At 46.0% G+C, this 25,535-nt stretch overlaps 1 protein-coding gene across 2 annotated transcripts in view; it reads right to left on the bottom strand.

The window, feature by feature from the left end:
* Window positions 1-2,405: 2,405 nt before the first annotated feature.
* ACP7 (acid phosphatase 7, tartrate resistant (putative)) overlaps window positions 2,406-25,535 on the bottom strand; it is a 110,433-nt gene continuing 87,303 nt past the window's right edge. For both annotated transcript variants that reach the window (XM_068131035.2, XM_068131033.2), the window contains exon 14: window positions 2,406-3,038. In XM_068131035.2, the coding sequence (XP_067987136.2) occupies window positions 2,973-3,038 (66 nt within the window). In that variant the 3' untranslated portion in view covers window positions 2,406-2,972. The remainder of the gene's footprint in view (window positions 3,039-25,535) is intronic.

Here is a 25,535-nt window from a genome sequence, read left to right as displayed (position 1 = left end):
ATATTTGAACGCACTTCGTATATTTGTGGATTTCACAGCCAGTCCATGAAGACGGACAGTCTCAAAACTCCTGAGATTTCTTCAGCTATAACCTATATCAGACGGATCATATTTCCAATGGCTGGCTTCAAAAGCTGGCCAATGCCTTGGAATTCTCCTTTGCAGAGCCCAACTCCTTCCTCTACCATTCTCAGCTTATAATTGTGTATAAGGCCTTCACCCAAACTGCCGCAAAATGTTACTCCCCACTATGAGCACGTGCGCTATGAATTCTCACCTGACCCCAGCTTGAGGATATAGAGTTGAAGATGCTCTGTGTTACTCGCATATCATGACAGGAGGCTGTTTCAGGTTATACACCTTCCTCATCATAGGCAGGTTAATGGCCATGCAGTCTTTATCAAAGGCTATTCTGATCTTGCTCTTCCCACACTCTCACATCTACACCTCACCTCTGCCTCCTCCAAGATATTCTACCAGAAACGCAAGTTTTCTACCAGAACCCCTTTCCGCAGTGACGACCCCCCCCCAACCCCCCCTTATTTAAGCTCAATGCTCATCCACATTCATTCATGAATTCCCCTATTCTCTCACTATGTGGAACCATCTCCCCGATGTCTGTCATTTCTACTCCTAAACCTTTCTTCATCCACTGAGTCTGTCCCATTTTCATCTACAACTCATCTCCTTGTATTGCGGTGCATCCCAACATTATTTCTCCAGCTGTTTCACCTTCATCACGCATTGTCTGTGGACTCCATTGTTGTCTGTAGGTATGCTCTTGCCTGAGCCTCGACGGTACCTGCAAAGAAAGGGAATAGAGGTTTCGCATGTGTAGGATACCCAGTTTGCTCCTTTCCACCCATTGGCTTGACAGCTTGCCTGACTCCACCCTCAATTGTAACCTGAAAAAAATCATACGGCTGCCATTTTGGTGATATGCTAAGGGAAAGACATCTTCGGAGCTGTCGTAAGTTATTCTCAATCGCCATTGCCTCCCTACAAGTTTTCCCTTCAGTGTAAAACGACCAAAGAAACTGATAAAAGGATCATCAAATATTGAAAGGTTGGAGCCAATAGGCATCATAGGCCTTGTGCAGGCAACAGTAAGTATAGGCCTCAGACTTCAGTCCTTAGGCTTCAGGCCTCTGGGTCAGTGCAATTGGAGTCTTTCTGAGCTATACAACTATGATGTATTATATAAGCACATGGTGTGTTTTTGCTTAAAACCCAAGTTATTATTTTCAGAGCAATCAAAGCAGCAGTCTGTTGCCTTATACACCGCCAAAATTAATATGTGGAATTCTCTCAAGCATGAGCTTTTCCACGCTGGTTCTATGGGTCCTTGCTATTATTTCCGACTATTTTCTCTTAAACGCCTCGACAAGGGACTGCAAAACCCAAGTCATATTAAAGGTCTTTGTCAAAGGAGTCTCCCAAGATTGTGAAAGAAAAAGAAATTCATCATTATTTACTTTTATCGATGTCTATATGTGCATCAGGAAAAAGATGATCGGTTTATGATCGTTTATTGGCACAATTAGGTTGCTCATGGTCACTTGACAGTTACAATTCCAAGGGGTTTCCCCATATCTCGTGGGATTGTGAGTTAGACAGGTGACCGTGATGGGCCATGACTTGTAGGAGCCATGCTGTTGCTGTTTCGATTGAGGTTTTTGTGAAGTTGGTGATAGCATGATAGGGGATGAGAAACAGTTAAATAATCTACTGTTTGATGAGGCAATGGACAAATATGCAATGATTGATGTGGGAATGCCGAGGGGTAGGGAAGGACAGAAGGTTAGGTTTGGGAGGGGAGGAAGAGGAAAAGGGAAAAGATGGGACAGATTTTGAGGTTGGGGGGGGAGAGCAAAGATGGGACAGAGTTGGGAGGGGGGGGGGAGCAAAGATGGGACAGAGTTGGGAGGGGGAAATTGAGGGAGTTCAGTGGTGGGGGCAGGGGTGGGGTTGAGGAGTTGTGGTGAGGGTGGGGGGAGGAGTGGGGGTTTGAAGGCTTTGGAGTGGGGCAGGGATTGAAGCCTTCGGGTTGGGATGGGAAGGTTATGGACTTTGGGCTTAGGTGAGGGGGTTATGACTTGGAGTTTGTGAGAAGGGGGGAAAGTTGAGGACTTAGTCGTATTTTACAGTGTGGATGTTCCGTGGGTCCCTGCTAGCAAATGCGTAACAGCTGTTGCACTTTTATTAATTTTTTTGCCAGAAAGCGAAAGTGTCCTAAACAAAAAAGATGTAACATCATATAGGAAGTACTTCAAAGTCCAAGATATACAGTCGAAACTAGAACGCCACTCAGTAGAGCGCATACTCCCGCCGTGGGTCAAGTTGGAATAATACGTTTTGTTTAACATCCGCTCTCCCCAAAACAATAAATGAAAAAGAAAGTAGGCTCTAACTGTCAGAGAATTTATTTTGATATATTTCGGAATTAGAGGAGAAAAACATCATTTAATAAAAAGAATAAAAGCTTTAATGCAGTAAAACAGAAAAAAAAATCCCCAAAAAATTCCCTAAAAATATTCCTGGATCCGGAATAATATCCTGAGCTTCACCAAAAACGAATCAATTCTTCCTTATCCCAAGTGCAACCATCCCACCAACTTTCATCCAAATCCGTTCAGAACTTTTCCAGATATCTTGTTCACAAACACACAAACATGCGAACACACACACACACACACACACACGGACGGACGGACACGATCAAATGCATTACTCTACTCCCTGGTGGGAGTAATTACATGACATTCCAAATATCTATACAGCATCATAAAGCAGATAGTAAAGCAATCGTCTCATACGCATTGCACATGGATAAAACAGATTATTTCTGTTGTGGTTATGATATTTTCTTCCCTATTCATATCCCATCACCTCAATCGAATATCACCCAAAAAACACTGCAGCTCACTGGGAGGTGTGTGCGCCCCTTTAACCTCCAATGGAGTGGAGGCTATCTATAACCAAGCAGCAACACCGTGATGGTTCTTGACAATCCAAATGCTGTCGATGATCTTTCCATCCTGACGGTAGACACAAAAGCTTTAAATGTCAGAAAACGATCAAAGATGATTCTCTATTTACTCTCGATGCAGCTCGATTCATGCAGAATATATGACGACATGCATGGCAGAAGAAATACATATTCACATCATTGATGCACAAACAAAAATTTAATATTCACCTTTACAGGTCAAAGTTCAAAACCAGGTTTTTAACCCAGTATAGTGAAAATGTTTAACATCAGAAATCATAGCTGTGTTATTGAGTTTAACAGCTTAATAATTCACTGCTAATGTTAAGCAATTATTTTCTTTAACACGGACTCTTCTTTGCTGGTACAGTAACAGGAAAGACAGGATCCTTTGATGCAGTGGGAATTTTAACTTTCTGACATGGTGCTGACATGCAAAATTCACTTACACGCATGCATCGGAGACATTGCCGTGTTAGCTGCATTAGCACCGGTTTTAAAGGAAACAGCATGGTTTGGTACTACACCCTCAGATGTTAACTGGAATTATTTTTGTGGAAGAAAAGGTGTTATCATGATAATTTGAGTTCCCTTACAAGGAACTTCGATGCAGGAGAATGCCATTAGGCCCATCACAACCTGTCATAGTAGTGGCAACCTATGGTTGTTTGTCCGTTATGTCACAATTGCTAATGCGTTATCTACGCATTAGATATCTACGCATTTGTAGCGTCGATATCTACGCATTTGTATCTACGCATTTGTATCTACGTTATCTACGCATTTGCAGCCTAATCTCTCAATGGTGAAGAATCACTCTAAAGATGTTTTTTTAATTCTCATATCCAGATCTGGATCTTCACCAAAATCTAATCAATTCAACCCTGTCAAACACTTAACCTGTCTGCCAAATTTTATCCAAATCCATTCACAACTTTTTGAAATATCCTGCTCACAGACAGGACAGACAAACAAACAAATGGACAGACAGAGACAGTGGTGAAAACAAACTCCTTTCACCTTCGGAGGCAGAGGTAATAAGTTTTTAAGCGAGGCCCAAGAATGTTTCCACTCTATGCTGGCTGGCACACTTCGACTCCGGCTCAAAATGATGAAACCTCTCATCACAGTCACAATCTTGTTCAATAAAATAATTGTCCTTCCTCTGAAAGCATGCCAGGAGCTCTGATGCAGTAGCCACATGAGCAGCCATTTGATCAAACAAGAGGTCCTTTGGTAATCATCTTGCACTAAGTTCAAGTGAGAATTAATGTTTCCCCACTTCCAAAAATGACATCAAATTATTCTGCAATTTCAAATGTAGTAACCCAGATATTCTCCAAAATTAGCAGATCAACAAGTTCAATGTTTTGTTGATTGATGGCATTTGATTGCGTGTGAAGATGTACAAAAATGCTCACCAATTCATGTCATTTGTGAACTTGCTGCACCATTTAAACGACACTATGTGAAAAGGGATGAATCACCAAATTGCAGAGACTAGTGAGATACCCGAGCTACGCACGGGTGGGAGGCCGGAAGCAAACAGGCAATGCAGAAACGGCGAATGCTAAAGTATGAAACCAATAAATTCCACATTCCTGTAGCACCCTCAGTCGCACGTCAGACATGGACAGCAAGTTCGTGAATGACTTCCATGAAAAACGTACCCGTTCGCAAACAAACGGATACGTTCACGTATAGAAACATCGATCGTGGGTCCGTGGCGAATCTGCATATGGCGATCCGCGAAGTTCACGTTTAGAAGGTAGAAACCATCACGGCATGTCGTCATTTACTTGAACTCGATATCTCTTTTTTCATTCCAAACAACATAACTCCAATCACAAATTAATCACAAAATAAACTTTTAACAACATGTTAATGTTCATGTTTCCTTCATTGTAAAAACTACCAAGTCAACAGATAAAAGGATTTTGAGCCGATATGTGTTACGGCCTTGGCAAGATCGATGGAGACAATGATCTGTTGGAATATACACCGCCCAAATAGCTATGTAGAATTCTCTCATGTAGAGATTAAACTCACATTGTTTGAACTTTGGCCAAGGTCATTATTTACTGTCAGTGATGTTTATACGTATATGAATCAAAAAGAAGATAATTGGTTTTGGGTCATCCTTTTCGCATATCTCGTGGGATTGTGAGTTGGAGAGATGACCGTGATGACGGGGAGGGGGTTGGCATTCAAGCAGGGATTCAACCCATGTCCTCATAAAAGGTCTTTGTCCGAGGTCACCGAGTCTGATCGGTGCAGCCGTGCAGCGATCGGTGCAGCCGTTTGTGCGGCACCCGGGAAAATAACGTTATGTGGGAGTCCAAACCTGAAAATGCTGGAGGCCAAAGCTGAAATTGAAAAAACAATATAGCCTATTTTACTCCAGGAGATCCCAGGATTACCCACCCAAAATATCGTTGCGATCGGTTCAGCCGTTTTTGTGGTACCTTCGAACTGACGGACAGACAGACGGACAGACATTTGGTGAATTATAGTAAGATGGTCTCCTGTGAAATTCAGCCATTTTGAAATTATCCTTTATATAGAACTTCATGGCGTAACCCTGTTCCACAGCACATGCGACTGTTGGCTGTCATCTTGGTTTGAACCAAAATGCTTTAACTCAGGGTAGACACAAAATTTCAGCATTGAGCTCATATATTTAAGTGATACGCAATAATAGGTCCACCTCAACTTTGAACGATCTCCTATATTTGATGATCATTGTGATTTCCATTTCTTTAGTATAGACTGCATACCGACCCCAGAAATCATTCACTTTGTGACCACCGTACTACAACTACATAATATCCTTACATGTTGTCAATAAATATATTTCAATAAATCTGTGAAACTCGTCAAGAGCATAGTGTGCACAAAAGAGAGAAATGTGAAAAAAAACGAACGAAAATCGAGTTATTTTGTGTTAAATATTATCCAATCACAGCGCGTGTCTTATGCACAATCCCCGTTGCAACTCTTCCATTAACCAATTACGCGTCTTGTTACATTTATGTGACACTGCACAACATGGCGACCTACATGATGTCCATGTCGTCCGGGGCCGATGATTGTGAAGGAAAATCTTCGACATTTTGCTCTATGCATACAGTGGACATGCATGGGAAAGTTGTTTCTTCCTCCGAGAGAAGTTTTAGAAAACTCAAAGAGTGTGCCATGCTTTGGAAAGAGTTAGATGGTAGGCCAGAAAGCAAGATGGCCGTGCAAGCAGACAGCCTCAAATTCGATCGGGTCAGGGCAGGCGTCAAACAACATCTGGGCCCAGGATTGCGACCGGAATCAAGTGAAAATGGAAGCGGAAACACTGCAAGGTAGGATTTGTGATCAGGGGCTATCCACATGCATTACAATGTTTTCATGATTGTCTTCATCTACTACTAAGCCCAATAAATAAATACGATACTTTGTTTGATTACAATGAATCTTGGAGCGTGAGGTTTCATCTTGGAGCATGACAATGAAAGCAGTGGGGAAACGTTAATTTCATGTAGAAAATATTATCCTTTTTCTCATTCTCGAAAACAGCAAGGTCGGGCCGGCTATCACACATAGACTGCTACCGTCAAATTTTAAGTTTGTCATCTTGAAACTTGGTAAATGAACACACACCCAATGTTCTTGAGACCCGACCATAGATCGACTGTAATGTATATACCCCAAAGAGGAATGACCCTTCTTGCCGCTCCCGTAGTGAGCGGGTGTACTAGTCTTACAAAATCAAGTATGACTTAATGTGGGTCGGATCGGTTAATACAAAATAGAGCTACAGTGTCTGATATTAGTCAGCAAGTAATGGAGTTTATACTTTGTACCATGATCTAATGCAGTTGCTTTGTTAAATTATTTTTTTTGAATGCGCTATTGCCTCCTGATAGATCAGGTAATTACACAAGTAAATATCCCTTGCATACATGATCATACATGATCATCCCTCTGATCATCATCATGTACACTTGTAAATAAACTTCTAAACTAAACTTTCTAAACTTCTGAGCATTTCTAAGTTGTCGAAGCCAAAGTTAGAGCACATCGATATTCTGAAAAACAATGCAATTTCACATGTGGTAGGGGAGAAAACCCTTCAGTTAGTAAATTATATTTTTCCTATAATCATATTTCAAGACGGTGTAATGCTGGGAAAAATCTCCACTACATGTATGTTGTATGTAATGCATTAAACAAACTTTAATAGAGCAGATTACCCCAGTACATCAGTGATCACATTTACAGGAACACCACGAGATTGGCTTTTAAATACAAACATCGGGGCAATACCCCTGGCGCTCACCTGGTAGAATAAACAGTACACTGCACTGACTAAAGGTATTTTAAACCAATTCCAATGGTTGCTAGAAGACAGTGCAGCATGTAGAATCATACTAACATAATCACAAGACTTTAAACCAAAAAATACCTACTTTGGGCACACCCCGCTCCTTCCCACCCCAACCCGTATACCTCCACAGACCCCAATTTTTCTATTGCCTTAAACAAACATTGGTACATCACGGGTGATGAAAAGTTGTGGTGAAGTTTCATCGAAATTGTGTGTGTAGTTTCAGAGGAAAAAGCAAATTCCTATTTTGGGGGGGTCAAACCTGGATACACTTTGACCCCCGGTAAACCCCCTTAGACCCCGATTTTTTTCCATGCCGTGAACAAACTTTAGTCACAACATAACAAATATAATTTGTGCCAAATTTAGTCACAATCCCTTCAGCGGTTTCGGAGAAGAAGTTTCAAGTGTTTACGGACGGACTGACAGACAGACTGACAGACGACGCGCAATCGCATAAGCTCCCCTGATCTTCGTTCCAGGTGAGCTAAAAATTGGACAAGGAAGAAAATTGTGGGGGATTAGTGTTCTATTTTCTCACTGCTTTACCTGAAATCATGATTATCAAAGCATCCCTCTGATAGGATGTAAAGCAATATCTCTTCTTCGATCATTGACAATTTGCTTGCGATAATATATTTGAGGTTTCATACTCATTTGAGCATTAATTCCTTGAAAACAGTCATTCCTAATTGTACATGTCCGCTATGGGACACAAGAGGGTGACAAAAAAATTATGAAATTTAAAATTATGAATACTAATGAATGTGCAAGTTTTATCTTTGACGACTTTGTGTGCTTATTCACTCTATTTTTCTTCACCTGCCACCCAAATTTCATGTAGTTTCCAGTTGGTGGTTGCAAATTTCTAGAAATAGAGCTCTTGCTGCTTATTGTATTGCGGTCTAATACGAGTCCCTTTTGGAATGCTCCACTGATGACACAAAGACCATATAATCCAATTTAAATGAGTGCTTCATCCACATAGCTTGATCTGAAGTTCTGCTCAAATAGTTCCACCAATGCCAAATTTGCATGAAGTCTGCACATGAAAAATTGCAAAAGTTTCCTAATTTAAGCTGGGAGAGTCCAATATTGAATTTTGCAAACAAATCCTTCGCAGATGAGTAGTCTGACAACAGTAGTTCCATACAACCTTGTCTCAAATTGATACAATTATTCTTTGTCAAAAACAATTCCTCAAGAAAATCAATCTGGCCTTGTTGGGCGGCAGTTAAAAGCTTCATCAATAAAATAAATAAACGTAGCAGCATTCAAGACTTTGTGCCAAATTGTCCTTGGAGCGTGATAGGAGTGATGATGCGTGAAGCGCCTTCCTCTTTCCAAATGAGAATTTAACGGGTCTCGTGAATCTTCAAACATGCATCGAAAACGACCTGCACGGTCTCTTCCGAAGATGGCACACTGATGTTCCTCTACCTCCTGAGGCACCCACATTATTTCAGCTTTAGTTACTGCATCACTGAGAATATAAGTTTCAGCACTCCCAGTCTGCACAGCGGTGGCGTAAGCAATGGCTGCTGAACATCTTGTGGTTGGATTGCTTCAGCCTGGGTGATCTAAGCAAGAGGCTGACAAAGCAGGTATTGCTGCTCACTGCAGACCGTATGTTGTAGGGATGAGAACAGGAGTCAGGAAATTAGCTCTATGCTGACCACAGCCAACCAGCTAGAAACAGGTGAGCCAACCAGCTAGAAACAGGTGAGCCAACCAGCTAGAAACCGGTGAGCCAACCAGCTAGAAACCGGTGAGCCAACCAGCTAGAAACAGGTGAGTCAACCAGCTAGAAACAGGTGAGCCAACCAGCTAGAAACAGGTGAGCCAACCAGCTAGAAACAGGTGAGTCAACCAGCTAGAAACAGGTGAGCCAACCAGCTAGAAACAGGTGAGCCAACCAGCTAGAAACAGGTGAGCCAACCAGCTAGAAACAGGTGAGCCAACTAGCTAGAAACAGGTGAGCCAACCAGCTAGAAACAGGTGAGCCAACCAGCTAGAAACAGGTGCTCATAGGTTGTGTTCTCTCACAGCAAGCTGACCCACATAGGTCAATAATACAATGTTCTCCTCCCTACAATGTTACAGTACGAGATGCTTTGTTGGAGGGGATGGAAATGCTGTATTGAGCACAAGCTGCTTTGTGAGTCTGTGAAAACCAGACTACATTTCTTTTAATGTGGGTGAACATGTGAGCCATCAAGTAAATAACTCAACTGCAGAAGCACAGCATGGAGAAAAACAAAGATGTGAACCGATAAAATATTAATATCGCACATACGCATAAACATGCAAACCCCCACACGCACGTGTGCGCACGCACACACACACACACACACACACACACACACACACACACACACGCACACGCACACACACACACACTGACATTTTGTAGCATTTTAAAATTCCATGACCTTCTCCCGATCAATGGTGACTCCGCAGCCTGACGTCTCACATCACGACAATGCAGTGGTGCATTGGCATGCATCCCACATCTTGGTACACCAGTCACTTTCATCTTATTATAGACACACGTTACAATGGTAAAGGTCAGGAAATATTTATGATCTTAAAACCTTGCTCCCAGCATGCCTCCCACCCATTGGCCCCTACGCACCCGACCCCTCCCCACACACCCTCCTGCCTCCCAAAGTAAAAAAAGATTTTAACCAGATGACATTCTGTGACTGCAAAATTACATATTTACAACTGAACAGGTCATTAAAGTATAAAAGGATTAGTGTGCTGACAGCAGATGCTTGGAAGATAACTGTTCGTCTGCTTTGTGCCTGGCGAGGATTGAAGGTGGCGATGTAGCTGGTAATCATTTAAAATTTCGTAATAAAGGGGTCAAACTGCATAACAAATGTCTAAATAATCCATGTCAAACCATCTAAATAATGCAAGTCATCCATCCAAGTCAGGAAAAGGAAATACATTTTTTTAACCACGAGAATTATCCAATCCCAATTTCATTACTGTGGCGGCATGACAAGTTTGGTACTTCTTCATAGCACAAGTAGGTCAGGGCAACAGGCAGAAACCCAGAGCAGATTTCATTACATCATTCACATATGCCAGGTTAGTCCCTGGTGTTGGGCTAGCGGCGAGGGTGCCAGCTTAGGATCCTAGGATCCTGGGTTCGAATCCCGGTCGATCGCTGAATTAACGCCAGGGGGGTTGACTCAGCCTGTCATCCTTCCGAGGTCGGCTAATTGAGTACCAGTTCACTGGTAATTCCCTGCTTGTCGTAAAAAGGCGACAAAAAGGGTTGGCGTCAGGAAGGGCATCCGGCCGTAAAACATTGCTTCAAAAAGGGGACCGAAAAACAACAACAACCACGGTCCCCGAAAAGGCCAACCCCCGCTTTGCGGGGAAAAATGGCCTCTAAACGGTGGTTTATTCACATATGCCAGGTTGCAATAAGTCATACATGAGCAAAGCTTATAATACTGTAATCATCAACCTCTGGTGAGCAAACTATCCCTAACCCTGCATCCATAATGGAGACATTCTGGATATCGTCACACTCAGCAGCCCAACGGATAATTGTACGAAACCCAAGTTGCCTGGAAGTTTCAGACACTGTACAAGGACAATGCCCTCTTTCTCCATACGAAGACAATGTCCCTGGAGCCAAATTGCTCCATGTGTCTATTGCAGTCCTCACATGTGGTCCACTACTGTGGTGTCCACTCATGTGGTGGCTTGAATATCAAGGCTTGCCTGTTTCTGGGAATATAGTAAACTTAGCGAAGAGCTATATATTAAAAATAATGAAAATCATTTGAGAATTGTCCATTGCCTCACTAAAAACAAGCATCACTGCATGAAGGTTCAGAAGCATTTCTCCTTCTCAAAAAGAAAACTTGCAAATCTTCTCCATGACAGTAGTTCAAGTGCACAATAAAAGTGTTACTTTATCATACAGGGACAACTTCTGTGATGCAGATGATGCTGCATGTGCTCAGAAGGTGTAAGCTGGAATTCAGTTCCATGGATGATGAACGGCTTTCCTTAATTGTCGATCATTTTGTATATCTTTATACTTCCTCAGTCTATTCAACCTCACTCTTCCCGCCAGGGCATCACCATAACACAACCTCCATCCACCTTTGGTGGCACAGGTAATAATTCAGTCATCAAAACTCATGATCTTTGTTACGCTCACCCTCGTTAACCCTCGCCAAGCCCACCCCTTCCTTTCCGGAATATTGTACTCCACCCTGGCATCCTCCTGTCCCTCTCTTTAATGTCATTCTTCCCCATGCCCACTCTTCCTCCAAGTGTCACTTTGTTGGGTTTTTCTTTCCTGCTGTTGGTGTCCCCACCCCCCCTCTTCCCCCCAAAAAACAACGTTTGACTCATTTTGTCATGGCAGGTCACATGTAATGCCAATTCCAAGCTGAAATGCTGTGCCCGAGGGTTCTTCTAATACTCCTCCAGTGTGTGCCAGTCCAAAGGTACGTACCAGCAATATGGAGATGGCAGTGAGGCATGGTCTCTTCCAAAGATGATGGAGCAAATATTGATCACCAGGCAAAGAGCCTGGAACAATTGCGTCTTGACATATTAATAAAAGGAAACACTATTTTACCCGAGAAACAAACAATTTTCAAAAAGAAACAAAACAATGGAAGCCAATGGATCAAGAGAACACCAAATTGAATGACATTGCTCATACTAAAAACAAGTACAAAAAGTTTTAATTAAAACAAAAGCCACGTCGATGTTACACAATGCCTAGATGCAGCTGTGCCTATAACGTCGATGTTATAGGCACAGGACATTCCTATTGATTCGATTACTTGATGTTATTTTTGTGCAAAGTGAAAATATATCTCGGCAATTTCCCGTGTGTGGCGACGAATTTTTAATATATCTCGGCATTTTCCCGTCTGTTATTTCAGGCGGTGTATGACTGACCATGCCGCGATTTAAAAAAAATATATCTCGGCAATTTCCCGTATGTGGCAACACGTGAACGAAGCTATGCTCCTCTCTCCACATTATTGTGACGACGTATAAATTAAATATTTCATCGTGACGATTGTCATCAAATGGACGAATTTTTAATATATCTCGGCATTTTCCCGTCTGTTATTTCAGGCGGTGTATGACTGACCATGCCGCAATTTAAAAAATATATATCTCGGCAATTTCCCATATGTGGCGACACGTGAACGAAGCTATCTCCTCTCTCCACATTATTGTGACGACGTATAAATTAAATATTTCATCGTGACGATTATCATCAAATGGACGAATTTTTAATATATCTCGGCATTTTCCCGTCTGTTATTTCAGGCGGTGTATGACTGACCATGCCGCGATTTAAACAAAATATATATATCTCGGCATTTTCCCGTCTGTTATTTCAGGCGGTGTATGACTGACCATGCTGCGATTTTTAAAAAAAACAATATATCTCGGCATTTTCCCGTCTGTTATTTCGGGCGGTGTATGACTGACCATGCCACGATTTAAAAAAAAAAAATCTCAATGGACTTGAAGTTACAGGCCTTTGAGAATTCATTTTGTTCTATAAAGGGCAACTTTCATCGGATTTTCTTCACGTTTTTTTTCAACCGAGTCTAAAACTATGTTAGCGACTGTGAAAAATGAAATGATATATCGAATTTGATTTGAAAGAAAACTGTGTGAGAGAGCAAGACACCACGGGCCTACAAAACAGGCCTCAAAGCTATGCGAGTTAATAAAATGGTGGATATTTGTTTATATGAAGCCTCTCCCACAATGGGTGGAGCTATGGTTCCCAGAATGGGTGGAGCTTTGAGGTTTTGTCTTCTCTGCAAGAACAACAAGAACAAGAAGAAGAAGAACAAGAACAACAGCAGAGGGCACTCTATGAGCAGCGTCTGCGACGCGGCTACAAATGGAACTGGACATATAGCTACTATCTATCTATAATTCCAGTAATCTCTGTGTGTATGTTTGTTTGTACGTTTGTATGTTTGTATGTTTGTATGTCTGTGACCGCTGTTTCTCGACAACTACCGGTCCGATATACTTGAAACTTGCCAGGTATATTGCTGGGGACCCGAGGATGTGCCTTTTCAAGGTTTGAAATTAATCGCAGAAGTAGTTACCGAGCTATGTCCAAAAAACGATTCAACCAATCAGAGAGCAGCGAGCTATCACGTGTGCCGAACGTGGCGAACACACTCTGCCTCGGATGGCACATTTGAGAGCGTATTCATTTATTTCCCGTCGGCAAACTATGTTGCCGTTAAACTATGTTTTAAAACTAATAAAAACTAATTTGCGATTCATCGTATTCATCGCTTCACATTTGCGACAGTGAAGACTTCACTTCCGGCAGCCAATCACAGGACGCGTTGTTGCGAGCCCGAGAGCCTGCGCCATTACGGTTCGTAATTCGATTTCTTCCGGAGAAAATAATAATTTCTCGATTTCTTATGCGCATTATTTCTCCCAATTCAGTCAGAGCGAAGGGCGGAAGCGAAGAGCGTTGTTTTTTTTGTTTACGGGCGTACGGGCGGGGTAGAGCGTACGGGTAGCGTTTTTTTTTTTTTTGGCAAGGAACGGGCACCCACGTACGGGCGAGCTATGGCGATTTAGCCGTTCACCGTTCGCTTTGGCGTTGCGAATGGGCCAAACCATTTCATGTAAATAGAGGGGGGGGGGGGGGTTCTGTGGTCGTTGCGAATGGACCAAACCATTTCATGTAAATAGAGGGGGGGGATTGTCACCGTACTCGCAAGCCGTTCGCCGTTCGCTTTGGCGTTGCGAATGGACCAAACCATTTCATGTAAATAGAGGGGGGGGATATAATTTTAGATATATATATAGTACGGGCATATATATAGTACGGGCATGCCCTAGTATGTTGAATGGAGAATGGACAATTGATGGACAACTTGAAACAAGAGGAATACAGAAGATCCAAAAGAGAGATGAAATTATATAAAACTAGAACGACACCCAGTAGAGAGCATACGCCAGGTGAACAGTTTACGTTTTGTATCCCAGAGTAGACCAGAAAATCACAATACAGAATCACATTTAATCAAACTCATCCGTCCACAACTTTTTGAGATATCCTCCTATATATCGTTTTTGGCCCTATCTCCCAATGGTGAAGAATCACTTTAAAAATTCTACTAGCCGGATCCGGATCCGGATCTTCACCAAAATTGAATCGATTCTTCGTTGTCACTTGCACAACCTGTCCACCAAGTTTCATCCAAATGCGTCCATAACGTTTTGAGAAATCTTGTTCACAAGCAAATGGACAAACAGACAGACAGGGTGAAAACATAGCCTCCATCCACCTTTGGTGGCAGAGGTAATAATTCAGTGATACAATGTCCACAAATTGCAGAAAACAGAAAACATTAGACCATGTTGAGGATGGTCTTCATCCTGCAATGGACTGGAATAGGTTAGCAAAGTCATGTCAAGCACATGGCAGTTATTTCTCCGGACAGCTCTGGAAGAGGAAACTGCCCTGTATCTTTGATTACAGAGTTGTGCAATTCTCTGCAAACAAGGAAACAGTAGCTGGCACGAACCTGAAATATCAAGGCCACAACAGAACACAAAAGGCAAGTCAAAAAAGATTAATTGTAAGAAAGCCAGAGGGGGAAACTTTAAAGTGACGTGTTCATCCAATTAACGGTGCACAAAAGGTACATTATTTCTTGTGTACCAGAAAACAGCTGTGGCATAGTATAACGTTTGAAAAGCAAGCAATGACATCATGCCAATCAAAATACAGCTGGAACTAGAACGCCACTCAGTAGAGCGCATACTCCCGCCATGGGTCAAGTTGGAATAGTACGATTTCACAAAAGCTTGACGCAGTAGTTCAGTGACAACACAAGACAGACACTGCATATATATATATATATATATATATATATATATTGTTGCGGATATGGGATTTACAACCATCCATATCCGCTTGTAAATATTCCCCTATTTCCTCATCCTTCCCAACTATCCCCAATCCCCCATTCCCTAGTCCCATTTTCTGTAAACAACACTCTGTAGACCCGACCTCCCCCTATTTCCCCCATTAAATGTCGCATCCAGGTCCACCGCATCTCACGTAGACAACTATAGGACATCTTGCTAGTTATTCTTAGTCTATGTCAGTTAAGGACTCGTTTCCATTAATTCTGACTCTTCGTTGCACCAGAATGTGATTGTATGGCACCGTTAGGAAGTTTAGGACCTCCCAATACCTCCCCGCAGCTCTTCCTCATGGTACAACAACAACAACAACAACAGCGGCGGCGGCGCGGGGATTGTGCGTCCTCACTCCGGCTTGGTTGGTAGGGGGTGTTGAAAGGGCACCAAGCCTTTCCAACGAGCCGCCATCGAGCATGTGCTCGACGGGGTTACCACATAGGGGCTCGCTGTCAGCTCCTCGTCAAGGGCGGAGCCCGGTAACCCCCCGCACCCAATAGAAGCGGCGGACCAATCCCATCTGGGGCGGAGCCAACGAGCCGAGGGCGTGTCACTCCCCGCTGAGCATGCGCAGGAAGAGGGAGGTGACGTCAGATGCGCCCTGAGCTTGAGAAGAGAAAGACGCCACCTCCGAGCGCTGCAATACCTCCCCGCATCTCTGGACTGGACCGAGCTGTATCCTGTCCCTGAGCCAAGGTGCACCTTGTGCTATCGACTGCCTGTCCTTCCCTGCCATCAATCCCTGTGTACGTCAGTCTTGTTCCGTTTGTCTGTAGTCTGTCTGGGATAGATAAGATTGTGTCTAAGTGCCTATCTCTTCTGTGCTTTACCTCATACCTTGTAATCTACCCCTTTTTTCCACCACCAATTATATCCTCCTCCGGAGGTCTTGAGAACTGTACCCCTTGTGTCGTTTCATTTATCCCAGCTGTTGTGTCCTTTCCTTCATTGATTTAGCATAGCGCGACTTGGTCAACGTTCGAGTGGAATCGGGGTCTAGTCGGGGAATAACTGTTAGGTCGCGGTAATACACCACCGCTCGGTCGAAGTAACATCTAACCGCGATCCGTAACAACTGGTGTCGAGGAGTGAGATCGGACCCGAAGCGCGCTTAACGCGCTCAAAATTACAAGCAGTTGGAAATTGTTTTGTTTTACAAAAAAAAAACCCCGAATTTTGAAGGTCGCGCTATGGCAGATCAAGACGGCTGGGTTCCGGTAGAGGAGAGTGAGGCAGGGTCGATCCAGGACCAAATTGAGGGACAAGAGGAGAGCGAAGCAGTGAGGGCGGCAGGTTCGCAAAATGGCGCCTCGCACATGGCCACGGCGACCGCGCCCGTAGCAGCGCCACCGGTGGATTTGAACCTTTTTATGATGCAAATGAAGGCCCTTATGGAAAAGAATAGTGAGCAATTGGGAGACCAAATTAGAGGTTTGAAAAGCAGTATGGGACAAATGGGGAACCGGATGGATGCCCAGGGTGAGCGATTGGAGGGCCAAATGGGGGTAATGGGGAACCGGATGGATGCTCAGGGTGAGCGATTGGAGGGCCAAATGGGGGTAATGAGGGACGAAGCGAGGGGTACCGGTGAGGGGTTAGAACAAAGGATGGGGGCCCAGATCTGAGGGTTAGGGAGTAGAATAGAGGGATTAGACAATAGATTAGGGGAAATACAGGAGGGGTTAATGGGGGTAGAAAACAGAATGGCCGCTCAAGAGAATCAAATGGAAGGGATGCAAAAGGGGTTAGAGGGGTTAGAAAACAGTATGGAAGGCAAATTGAGGGACATGAGGGACCAAGCGGAAAGGGAAGTTAAAAAAATGGGGCACCAGATAGAGGGGGTCAGAATGGGGGTAGAAACTAAATTGGATGCTCACAGGGAGGAAATGGAGCAGATGAGGGTGGCATCTGGGCAGGAGATGCAGGTGATGGGAGAAGAGATCAGAAGAGGTGTGAGTGAGGAGGTCGGAGGAGTGCGCGAGGAGGTGAGGCACTGTAAGGAGCGCATGGAGAAGGAGGTGAGAAAGGGGACTGTAAAATTGCAAGGTGGTATAGAGGAGTTGACGCTGGGAGTAGAACAACTGACAGTGGGACAAAAGGAGTTGGGGGACCAGGTAAAGAAGAACACAGCGGTAATAGAGGGTTTAAAATCGACACAGAAGGAGATGAAAAAGGACGTAGGGGTAATTAAAAAAGAGTGTCAGACGGTACATGAGGACCTGACGAGGAAAATGAACAAGGTGGTAGAGGTGATGGAGGTTAAAGAGCGGGAGGTGCGGGAGCACATAGAAAAAAATAAGGTGGAGTTAGAGGAAGAACTTAAGGGGGCGCACGAGGAGATGAAGGAGGTGAAGCAGAAATTAGAAGAAGTGGAAGAAGGGGTGAGCGAAATTAAGAAGCGACGGAGAGGGGATAAGAAAGAGATAAAGGAGGAAGTAAAAGAATTGGTCCAAAGTCTGTGTTCGGATCGTGATGATGTGCTCATTAACCGGATGAGGGATTCGCAGGTGATGGAGGAGAAGCGAAGAGAAAGAGGACCCGGTGTAAGTGGTGACCAATATGGTCGTGCGTATGATGCGACAGGTGATTTAATAAGCTTGGGGGTCGAGATAGACCCGGATGTTCGTGAGAGGCCAAGAGTGAGGTGTATGGCTGGTCCGGAGGGTATGGAACGAGGGTGCGAGCGAGAGGGTCCGGTGATGGGAGAGGTGCGAGGTGTGGGTGAGCAAGGTTGTGGTGGTATGGAATGGGTAGCGGGTTGCGGAAGTGTGACCCATGCATCGACACCAACAGGGGTAGTTTTTAGAGGGACAGGGGAGGCACGAGAGCCCCTTGGGGGTAATGTACTGTGGGGGCCCGGCCGGTTCGGCCCCGCGCTGACCCCGCAAGGGGCGACGCACGGGGTCCGGCAGGCGGGCAACGACTCGCATACGAGGTGGTCCCACAAGGTCCCACTCGCGCCGTATGACGGCAAGAGTGATCTACGCGCGTACCTGGCGCAGTTTGACTGTGTGTGTAAGGGCAACGGTTGGGGTGAGGACGAAGGTGGAGTACACCTGGTGGCCGCATTGCGCGGCGCGGCGGCGGAGGTGCTGACGGCATTACCACCGGGTGCTCTCACCCTGCCAGCCCTCCGCGACGCCCTAATTAATCGATTCGGCGTTGAACAGCAGAGCGAGCTTGTTAAAGCTCAGCTCGCGCTGCGAAAACGCAAGCCCCAGGAAGCCATCGGGGAACTTGCCCACGACATTCGCCGCGCAGTGGGGATCGCACATGCTAGCATGGCAGCGGATTCCCGGGAAAGCCTGGCGCTGGACCATTTTATCCAGGCCCTCCCGGATATTGAGCTCCGGCAACAGCTCGCCATGTGACGCCCGCAGACTCTGAGCCAGGCGGCTGACGCTGCGGCCCGTTGGGAAGCAGCGAGGCCCCTGGCCCGGGGGAGCGAGCGTCACGCAATGGCGGTCCGCCAGGTGGGACCCCCGATGGAGGGCGGACCCCTTAGGGGGCCCGCCCCCGACGTGAGTCCTGACCTGGCGGGCATGGTCCGGAGGCTGGTGGACCAGCGCCTGGCGGGACCTGGACCATGGCAGGCGGCCCCGGAGGTGGCCCGCGGTGGACCACGAGCGGGTAATCCAATTCGGACCTTCAGGGGGGGAAATTTGGAATTCCGTAGACAAGCACCTTATCAGGTGAGGTGCTATACTTGCAACCGTCTGGGTCACCTGGCGCGGCACTGTCGAGCCACGCGCCGGGATGATCCCCGGCGGTTGGGGTCCTTAACTCCGCCCAGGGGGGAGCGGGTTAGCCGACCCCAGACACCCCCCCGCCAGACCCCGGGAAACTAGAAGGCCTTACACCGGCGAGCAGGCGCCCCCGTGGATTGCCTCGGCTTTAGATGCCGAGGCGGGACCCAGTACCTCTGAATAAGGGGGGCTTATTAGTGCCAGAGGACTGGGGGATTGATGAGCGATGGGCCCGGTGGGTAAGGGTGGCATCCCTGCCACCCTTCCCATGTGGGGGGCAAATGCGCTATAGCTAATGGGGTGTATGGCAGTGAAAACTAGCCCGGGTGGGTTAGGTTATATTGATAGGGATCTAGCGAAGATGACATTAGGTAACGTTAAGGTTAGTTAGTGACAATGATACCTGTAGTGGGGACGTAGTAGCTGAGTGGATGATAATGACGTGGGAGCGCAATAGTTTAAAGGGACGACTGGGAAGCGCAAGTTTCAGAGGGGAGTAGTTAGAAGAGATGATGCCGTGTGTTTGAGGATTGAACAGGTGTGATTGCACAGGTGTGCAACTGAACAGGTGTGTGGAGCAGTGTATGAGGGAGTAGTGGTGATTGCGTGTTGTGTTGACCAAATGGTCCAGGAAGAGGAGGAGGGTGCAGGTGGCACCAGGTGTGAGTGCACAGGTGTGCACCAACAGGTGTGTGGAATACATGGAGTGTGGAATATATGGGGTATTGGAATGAGTGGTGTGGAGAGAGTTGGAGTAAGTGGTACGGAGTGGTGTGCATGGTGCGAAGGTGTGGATGGGGGAAGAGTGGACCCCTTTTCACGAGTACCCGGGGCGGGTAGTGTAAGTGTTAGGTAGAGGGTATAGGTAAATTGTGGTTGGATATTGGCATCTGTGGTGCGAGGTGAAAGAATGGTATTTGGATGGGTGCATTAGTGTTGTGGAAATGGCTGGGCGTGTAGCCTGTTAGTGTGTGTAGTTGGTTTGGGCACTCCACCACTGTGAGGATGTCGGCCAGGTGAGGCCGCAGGTGGGCTCTGGGAGCCGTTAGTGTCAGTGGGTGCCTGAGGATCCCGGGTGTGGATCGGGCAGCCCGTGCCAGAGAGGGCACTGAGGGGGTGAGAGTGCGAGAGGGCCTTCCCCAGTTAGTTAGGTTAGGGTGAGGAGCAGGTAAGCTCGGGTGGCAACTACAGTGGTGGAGGTGTGCAGGTGGGTAGACCTGCTGGGAGAGCTACACGTCACAGCCCAGAAATTGTGCGAGGGCACCGGGAGATGAATCGGGGGAGTGAGACCACAAATTGAGAAGCACCACAGTTTGGTCAATGGGAATTGGTTTTTAGAACCCATAGTGTAAGTTGGCCAATGGATTGGCAGGGAAAGACCCCGGGTAATGTAAAGTTGTTAAAGTCATTTAGGAAATAGTTAGGATTGATGAACCTGTCGCACCATACGCAGCCACTTACCTGTGGTGATGATGACTCCACACCTGTGTTCCTTTGTTCTGTGTTGCAGGAGATGAGAATTGCTGTTGGATTTGTGAGACGCATCACGACGTGGATGAGACATTGGGGTGATTCCATCTCTCCCTCCTTAGGAGGGACTGATGATGAATTGGTGATGGCAAATTTTGATGAGAGTTGGAAATGGCAAATTTGACTGGTTAGGAGGGAGAGAAGACGAATTTGGTTTATGGGAGGAACGGGGAAGACAGTAGGGACGTTTGTTGATGTGTAAAGTAGATGTTTATGGGTAGTGTTGTGTTTTGTGGATACAGTAAGGGGTAAGGGAGGGGCAATGTAGGTTACCTGGTGGGGGGGGGGGGGGCGTACGGTAGGAACGTACCTGTCTCACCTGGTTCCCATGTGCCCCCAGTGTGCATTACCTTATATTGCATGCACTTTTGCGCCCTTACCACCTTACTCACTTGTTTTCTTTTGTCTCCCACCTCCGAGGATCTGGCTTTGGGGCAGAGAGAGAGGAGAGAGAGGTGCTGGCTCCGCAGTTGTGGGCCTGTACTTTCGCTGCTTGCTGCCTGGATCGATACACCATATGGACCGCAATTTTTGTGGCCGCCCACAATGGACGGCAGTTCTTTTGCGGGCAAGCACCACCCGTGGATGGACCTCTGGGTCAACGTGGCACCTATGCCATACAGGTGAACCACTTTTAGTTGGCCCCCCTGACGGCCACAATTTAGAAATGTACGCGGTCGGCGCCTTTCTTTATTTTTAAAGAAGCCAGAAGGCCAAGTGCACTCCAGGAAGGCAAGACCAGCGGCAGAACATCGGCCGGCTGCGACACCACCGGTGACCATGGACACTTGATTGTGCTTTTGTTTTTACTGAACACTTTATTGGTGCACCGGATGGTGCTGACTGTGTGTATGGGGTGGTGCTTTTGGTGCTTGGACGGGGTGCTCTGCACATTATTAAAGGCCGTAGGGCCACAGGGCACTCGTGGGTTGGTGTATCGATGATGGCATGCGTGCTCTCTCTCTCAGCATAACATCTGCATGTGTTCCTCAAAGAACAGGTCCTGGATCGTAGTGTAAATATCAGTGTTGTATAAATAATGCTCCCTACCGGCTGTATGTTTAGTTTGAGGATGCTTTCCGCGATTCGGTTATCCTGTGGGTGTGTTTCTGGTAGGAGAAGGGTGCAACGTCGCAGGGGGACATATTTACTCATTTGTGAACATCTGTAAAACTGTCGCACTCAGGGTTGAGTTAATAGTAGAGGGAACTACATCTGAGTGCCACACTAAAGTAGGTAAAAATTTATCGGGTCGGGACGCCCCGAGGTAGAGAAGGGTGCAATGTTGCGGATATGGGATTTACATCCATCCATATCCGCTTGTAAATATTCCCCTATTTCCTCATCCTTCCCAACTATCCCCAATCCCCCATTCCCTAGTCCCATTTTCTGTAAACAACACTCTGTAGACCCGACCTCCCCCTATTTCCCCCATTAAATGTCGCATCCAGGTCCACCGCATCTCACGTAGACAACTATAGGACATCTTGCTAGTTATTCTTAGTCTATGTCAGTTAAGGACTCGTTTCCATTAATTCTGACTCTTCGTTGCACCAGAATGTGATTGTATGGCACCGTTAGGAAGTTTAGGACCTCCCAATACCTCCCCGCAGCTCTTCCTCATGGTACAACAACAACAACAACAACAACAGTGGCGGCGGTGCGGGGAGTGTGCGTCCTCACTCCGGCTTGGTTGGTAGGGGGTGTTGAAAGGGCACCAAGCCTTTCCAACGAGCCGCCATCGAGCATGTGCTCGACGGGGTTACCACGTAGGGGCTCGCTGTCAGCTCCTCGTCAAGGGCGGAGCCCGGTAACCCCCCGCACCCAATAGAAGCGGCGGACCAATCCCATCTGGGGCGGAGCCAACGAGCCGAGGGCGTGTCACTCCCCGCTGAGCATGCGCAGGAAGAGGGAGGTGACGTCAGATGCGCCCTGAGCTTGAGAAGAGAAAGACGCCACCTCCGAGCGCTGCAATACCTCCCCGCATCTCTGGACTGGACCGAGCTGTATCCTGTCCCTGAGCCAAGGTGCACCTTGTGCTATCGACTGCCTGTCCTTCCCTGCCATCAATCCCTGTGTAAGTCAGTCTTGTTCCATTTGTCTGTGGTCTGTCTGGGATAGATAAGATTGTGTCTAAGTGCCTATCTCTTCTGTGCTTTACCTCATACCTTGTAATCTACCCCTTTTTTCCACCACCAATTATATCCTCCTCCGGAGGTCTTGAGAACTGTACCCCTTGTGTCGTTTCATTTATCCCAGCCGTTGTGTCCTTTCCTTCATTGATTTAGCATAGCGCGACTTGGTCAACGTTCGAGTGAAATTGGGGTCTAGTCGGGGAATAACTGTTAGGTCGCGGTAATACACCACCGCTCGGTCGAAGTAACATCTAACCGCGATCCGTAACAATATATATATATATATATATATATAAAACACAGTTTGTGTGTGTGTGTGTGTGTGTGTAATGTTACCGATAGACTCCTAAACGGAGGCTCACGTACTTGATATTTGGCACAGACATGGCCATTGAGCCTGGGAAGAACATGGCTGACCTAAAAATTTATTTCATAATATTTTTTTACCATATTTTTACCTCAGCACATTTCAGCGAGGAATATTATGCACGGAATCTGACCGTTGGCAGAGCAGCGCGCTGATTCGCTCAGAGCGATCACGTGATGTTCCTTGCCGCCATTAACTCAGTTACGCGTTCGCATGTATTTCAGAGCGAAAAGCGATTGCGTTTTTTCACATTTCAGCGAGGAACATTGCCATTCACGCCACATAGGTTTTTTTTCTTTCATCTTTAGATCCATATATTTTTTTCAGCGAATCTGATCGGTGGCAGAGCAGCGCACTGATTCGCTCATTCGCGCTCATTGATGACGATCATGATCACGTGATGACGTGATCACGAATGATGTTCGTGACGCGATCACGTGATGTTCCTTGCCGCCAGCAAGTAGCATAGATTTTATTTTAGCATGATTAGCATTTAGCATGATTTAGCATGATTTAGCATAGATAGTAGCATGTTTCACATAGATTTTATTTTAGCATGATTAGCATTTAGCATGATTTAGCATAGATAGTAGCATGTTTCACATAGATTTTATTTTAGCATGATTAGCATTTAGCATGATTTAGCATGATTTAGCATAGATAGTAGCATGTTTCACATAGATTTTATTTTAGCATGATTAGCATTTAGCATGATTTAGCATAGATGGTAGCATGTTTCACATAGATTTTATTTTAGCATGATTAGCATTTAGCATGATTTAGCATGATTTAGCATAGATAGTAGCATGTTTCACATAGATTTTTTTTCAGCGAGGAATATTATACACGGATTCTGACCGTGGCAGAGCAGCGCGCCGATTCGCTCAGAGCGATCACGTGATGTTCCGAATAAGCACAATCAATTGAGTGTGCCGCATGAGTCTGCGATAAGTGTTTAAAGTAAAGTAAAAAAAAAAAAAAAAAAAAAGTTACGTGCCGTTGTTAGCCTATTCATGTATAGTTTGTGTTGTATTTAGCTGTGGCTGAGCTAAGATGTAGCTGAACTTCAGAGTCGTTGACTCTGGTATCCTTTGACCTCTTAATCACCTTGCTCCATTGGGACAAATCCAAGTAATAAGCGCATCGGCAGGTAAATCCACCGGAGCGAGGTGAAACACCTCTCAGGTTGAAATAATGTGAGTTATTCCATCCCCGCCGCCAGTTGACTTCACTTTTCATGGAGTATGAGCGTTCTATATATTTTCAATTCAGTGCGCCCGACTCGCTCACTTACTTGATTTGTGGCATAGACATGGCCATTGGGCCTTCACGGTGTAATTTGTGCGAGGCTTTTGTCCGAGTGAGCTTGAGTCGAGAGGGCGAATGTACGGGTTGGGAATGTACGGGTCTCCCTTCCCCCACCCGGCAACGCCGGTACTGGAGGGCGTCACAGGATCGGTGAGTCTCCAAAATCCGCTTCGTGCTGTTGCGAAGATTCAGGACGATGTCGCGATTGTTGTGCTGCTCTCCGACCATGAGAACTGCAACGTCATTGTTGACTGGCCCTCCCCTTCCCTCCCCTTTCCCCCTCCGTCCTCCCCTCCCCCTCCCTACTACCCCCTCCCCTCCCTTTTCCCCCTCCCCCTTCCCCCTCCCCCTCCCCCCTCCCACCCCTCTCCTCTCCCATCCCTCCCCCTCCCCCCCCTCCCCCCTCACCTCCCCTCCCCCCTCTTCTCCCTCACGTTTATACACGGAATGCCGGGTACTTCCCCCCCCTCCCCCCCTCTCCTCCCCTCCCCCCTCTCCACCCCTCCCCTCCCCCCCTCTCCTCCCCTCCATTCCCCTCCCCTCCTCTCCCCTCCCCCGCCCGGCAATGCCGGGTACTTCTGCTAGTATATATATATATACAGTGGGGAGAACAAGTATTTGATACACTGCCGATTTTGCAGGTTTTCCCACTTACAAAGCACGTAAAGGTCTGTAATTTTTATCATAGGTACACTTCAACTGTGAAAGACGGAATCTAAAACAAAAATCCTGAAAATCACATTGTATGATTTTAAAGTAATTAATTTGCATTTTATTGCATGAAATAAGTATTTGATCACCTACCAACCAGTAAGAATTCCGGCTCTCACAGACCTGTTAGTTTTTTCTTTAAGAAGCCCTCCCATTCTCCACTCATTACCTGTATTAACTGCACCTGTTTGAACTCGTTATCTGCATAAAAGACGTCTCCAGACCGTCTCCGACCACAAAGACCGCAAAGACCGACCGCAAAGCCGTCTCCAGACCTGTCCACACTCAATCAGACTCCAACCTCTCCACAATGGGCAAGACCAGAGAGCTGTCTAAGGACATCAGGGACAAATTTGTAGACTTGCACAAGGCTGGGATGGGCTACAGGACAATAGGCAAG

The sequence above is a fragment of the Myxine glutinosa genome, chromosome 11, assembly GCF_964187855.1.
Source record: "Myxine glutinosa chromosome 11, kmMyxGlut1.1, whole genome shotgun sequence".
Classification (NCBI taxonomy): domain Eukaryota; kingdom Metazoa; phylum Chordata; class Myxini; order Myxiniformes; family Myxinidae; genus Myxine; species Myxine glutinosa.
The sequence above is the reverse complement of the archived record's forward strand: the minus strand, read 5'-3'. Positions and strand labels throughout refer to the sequence as shown.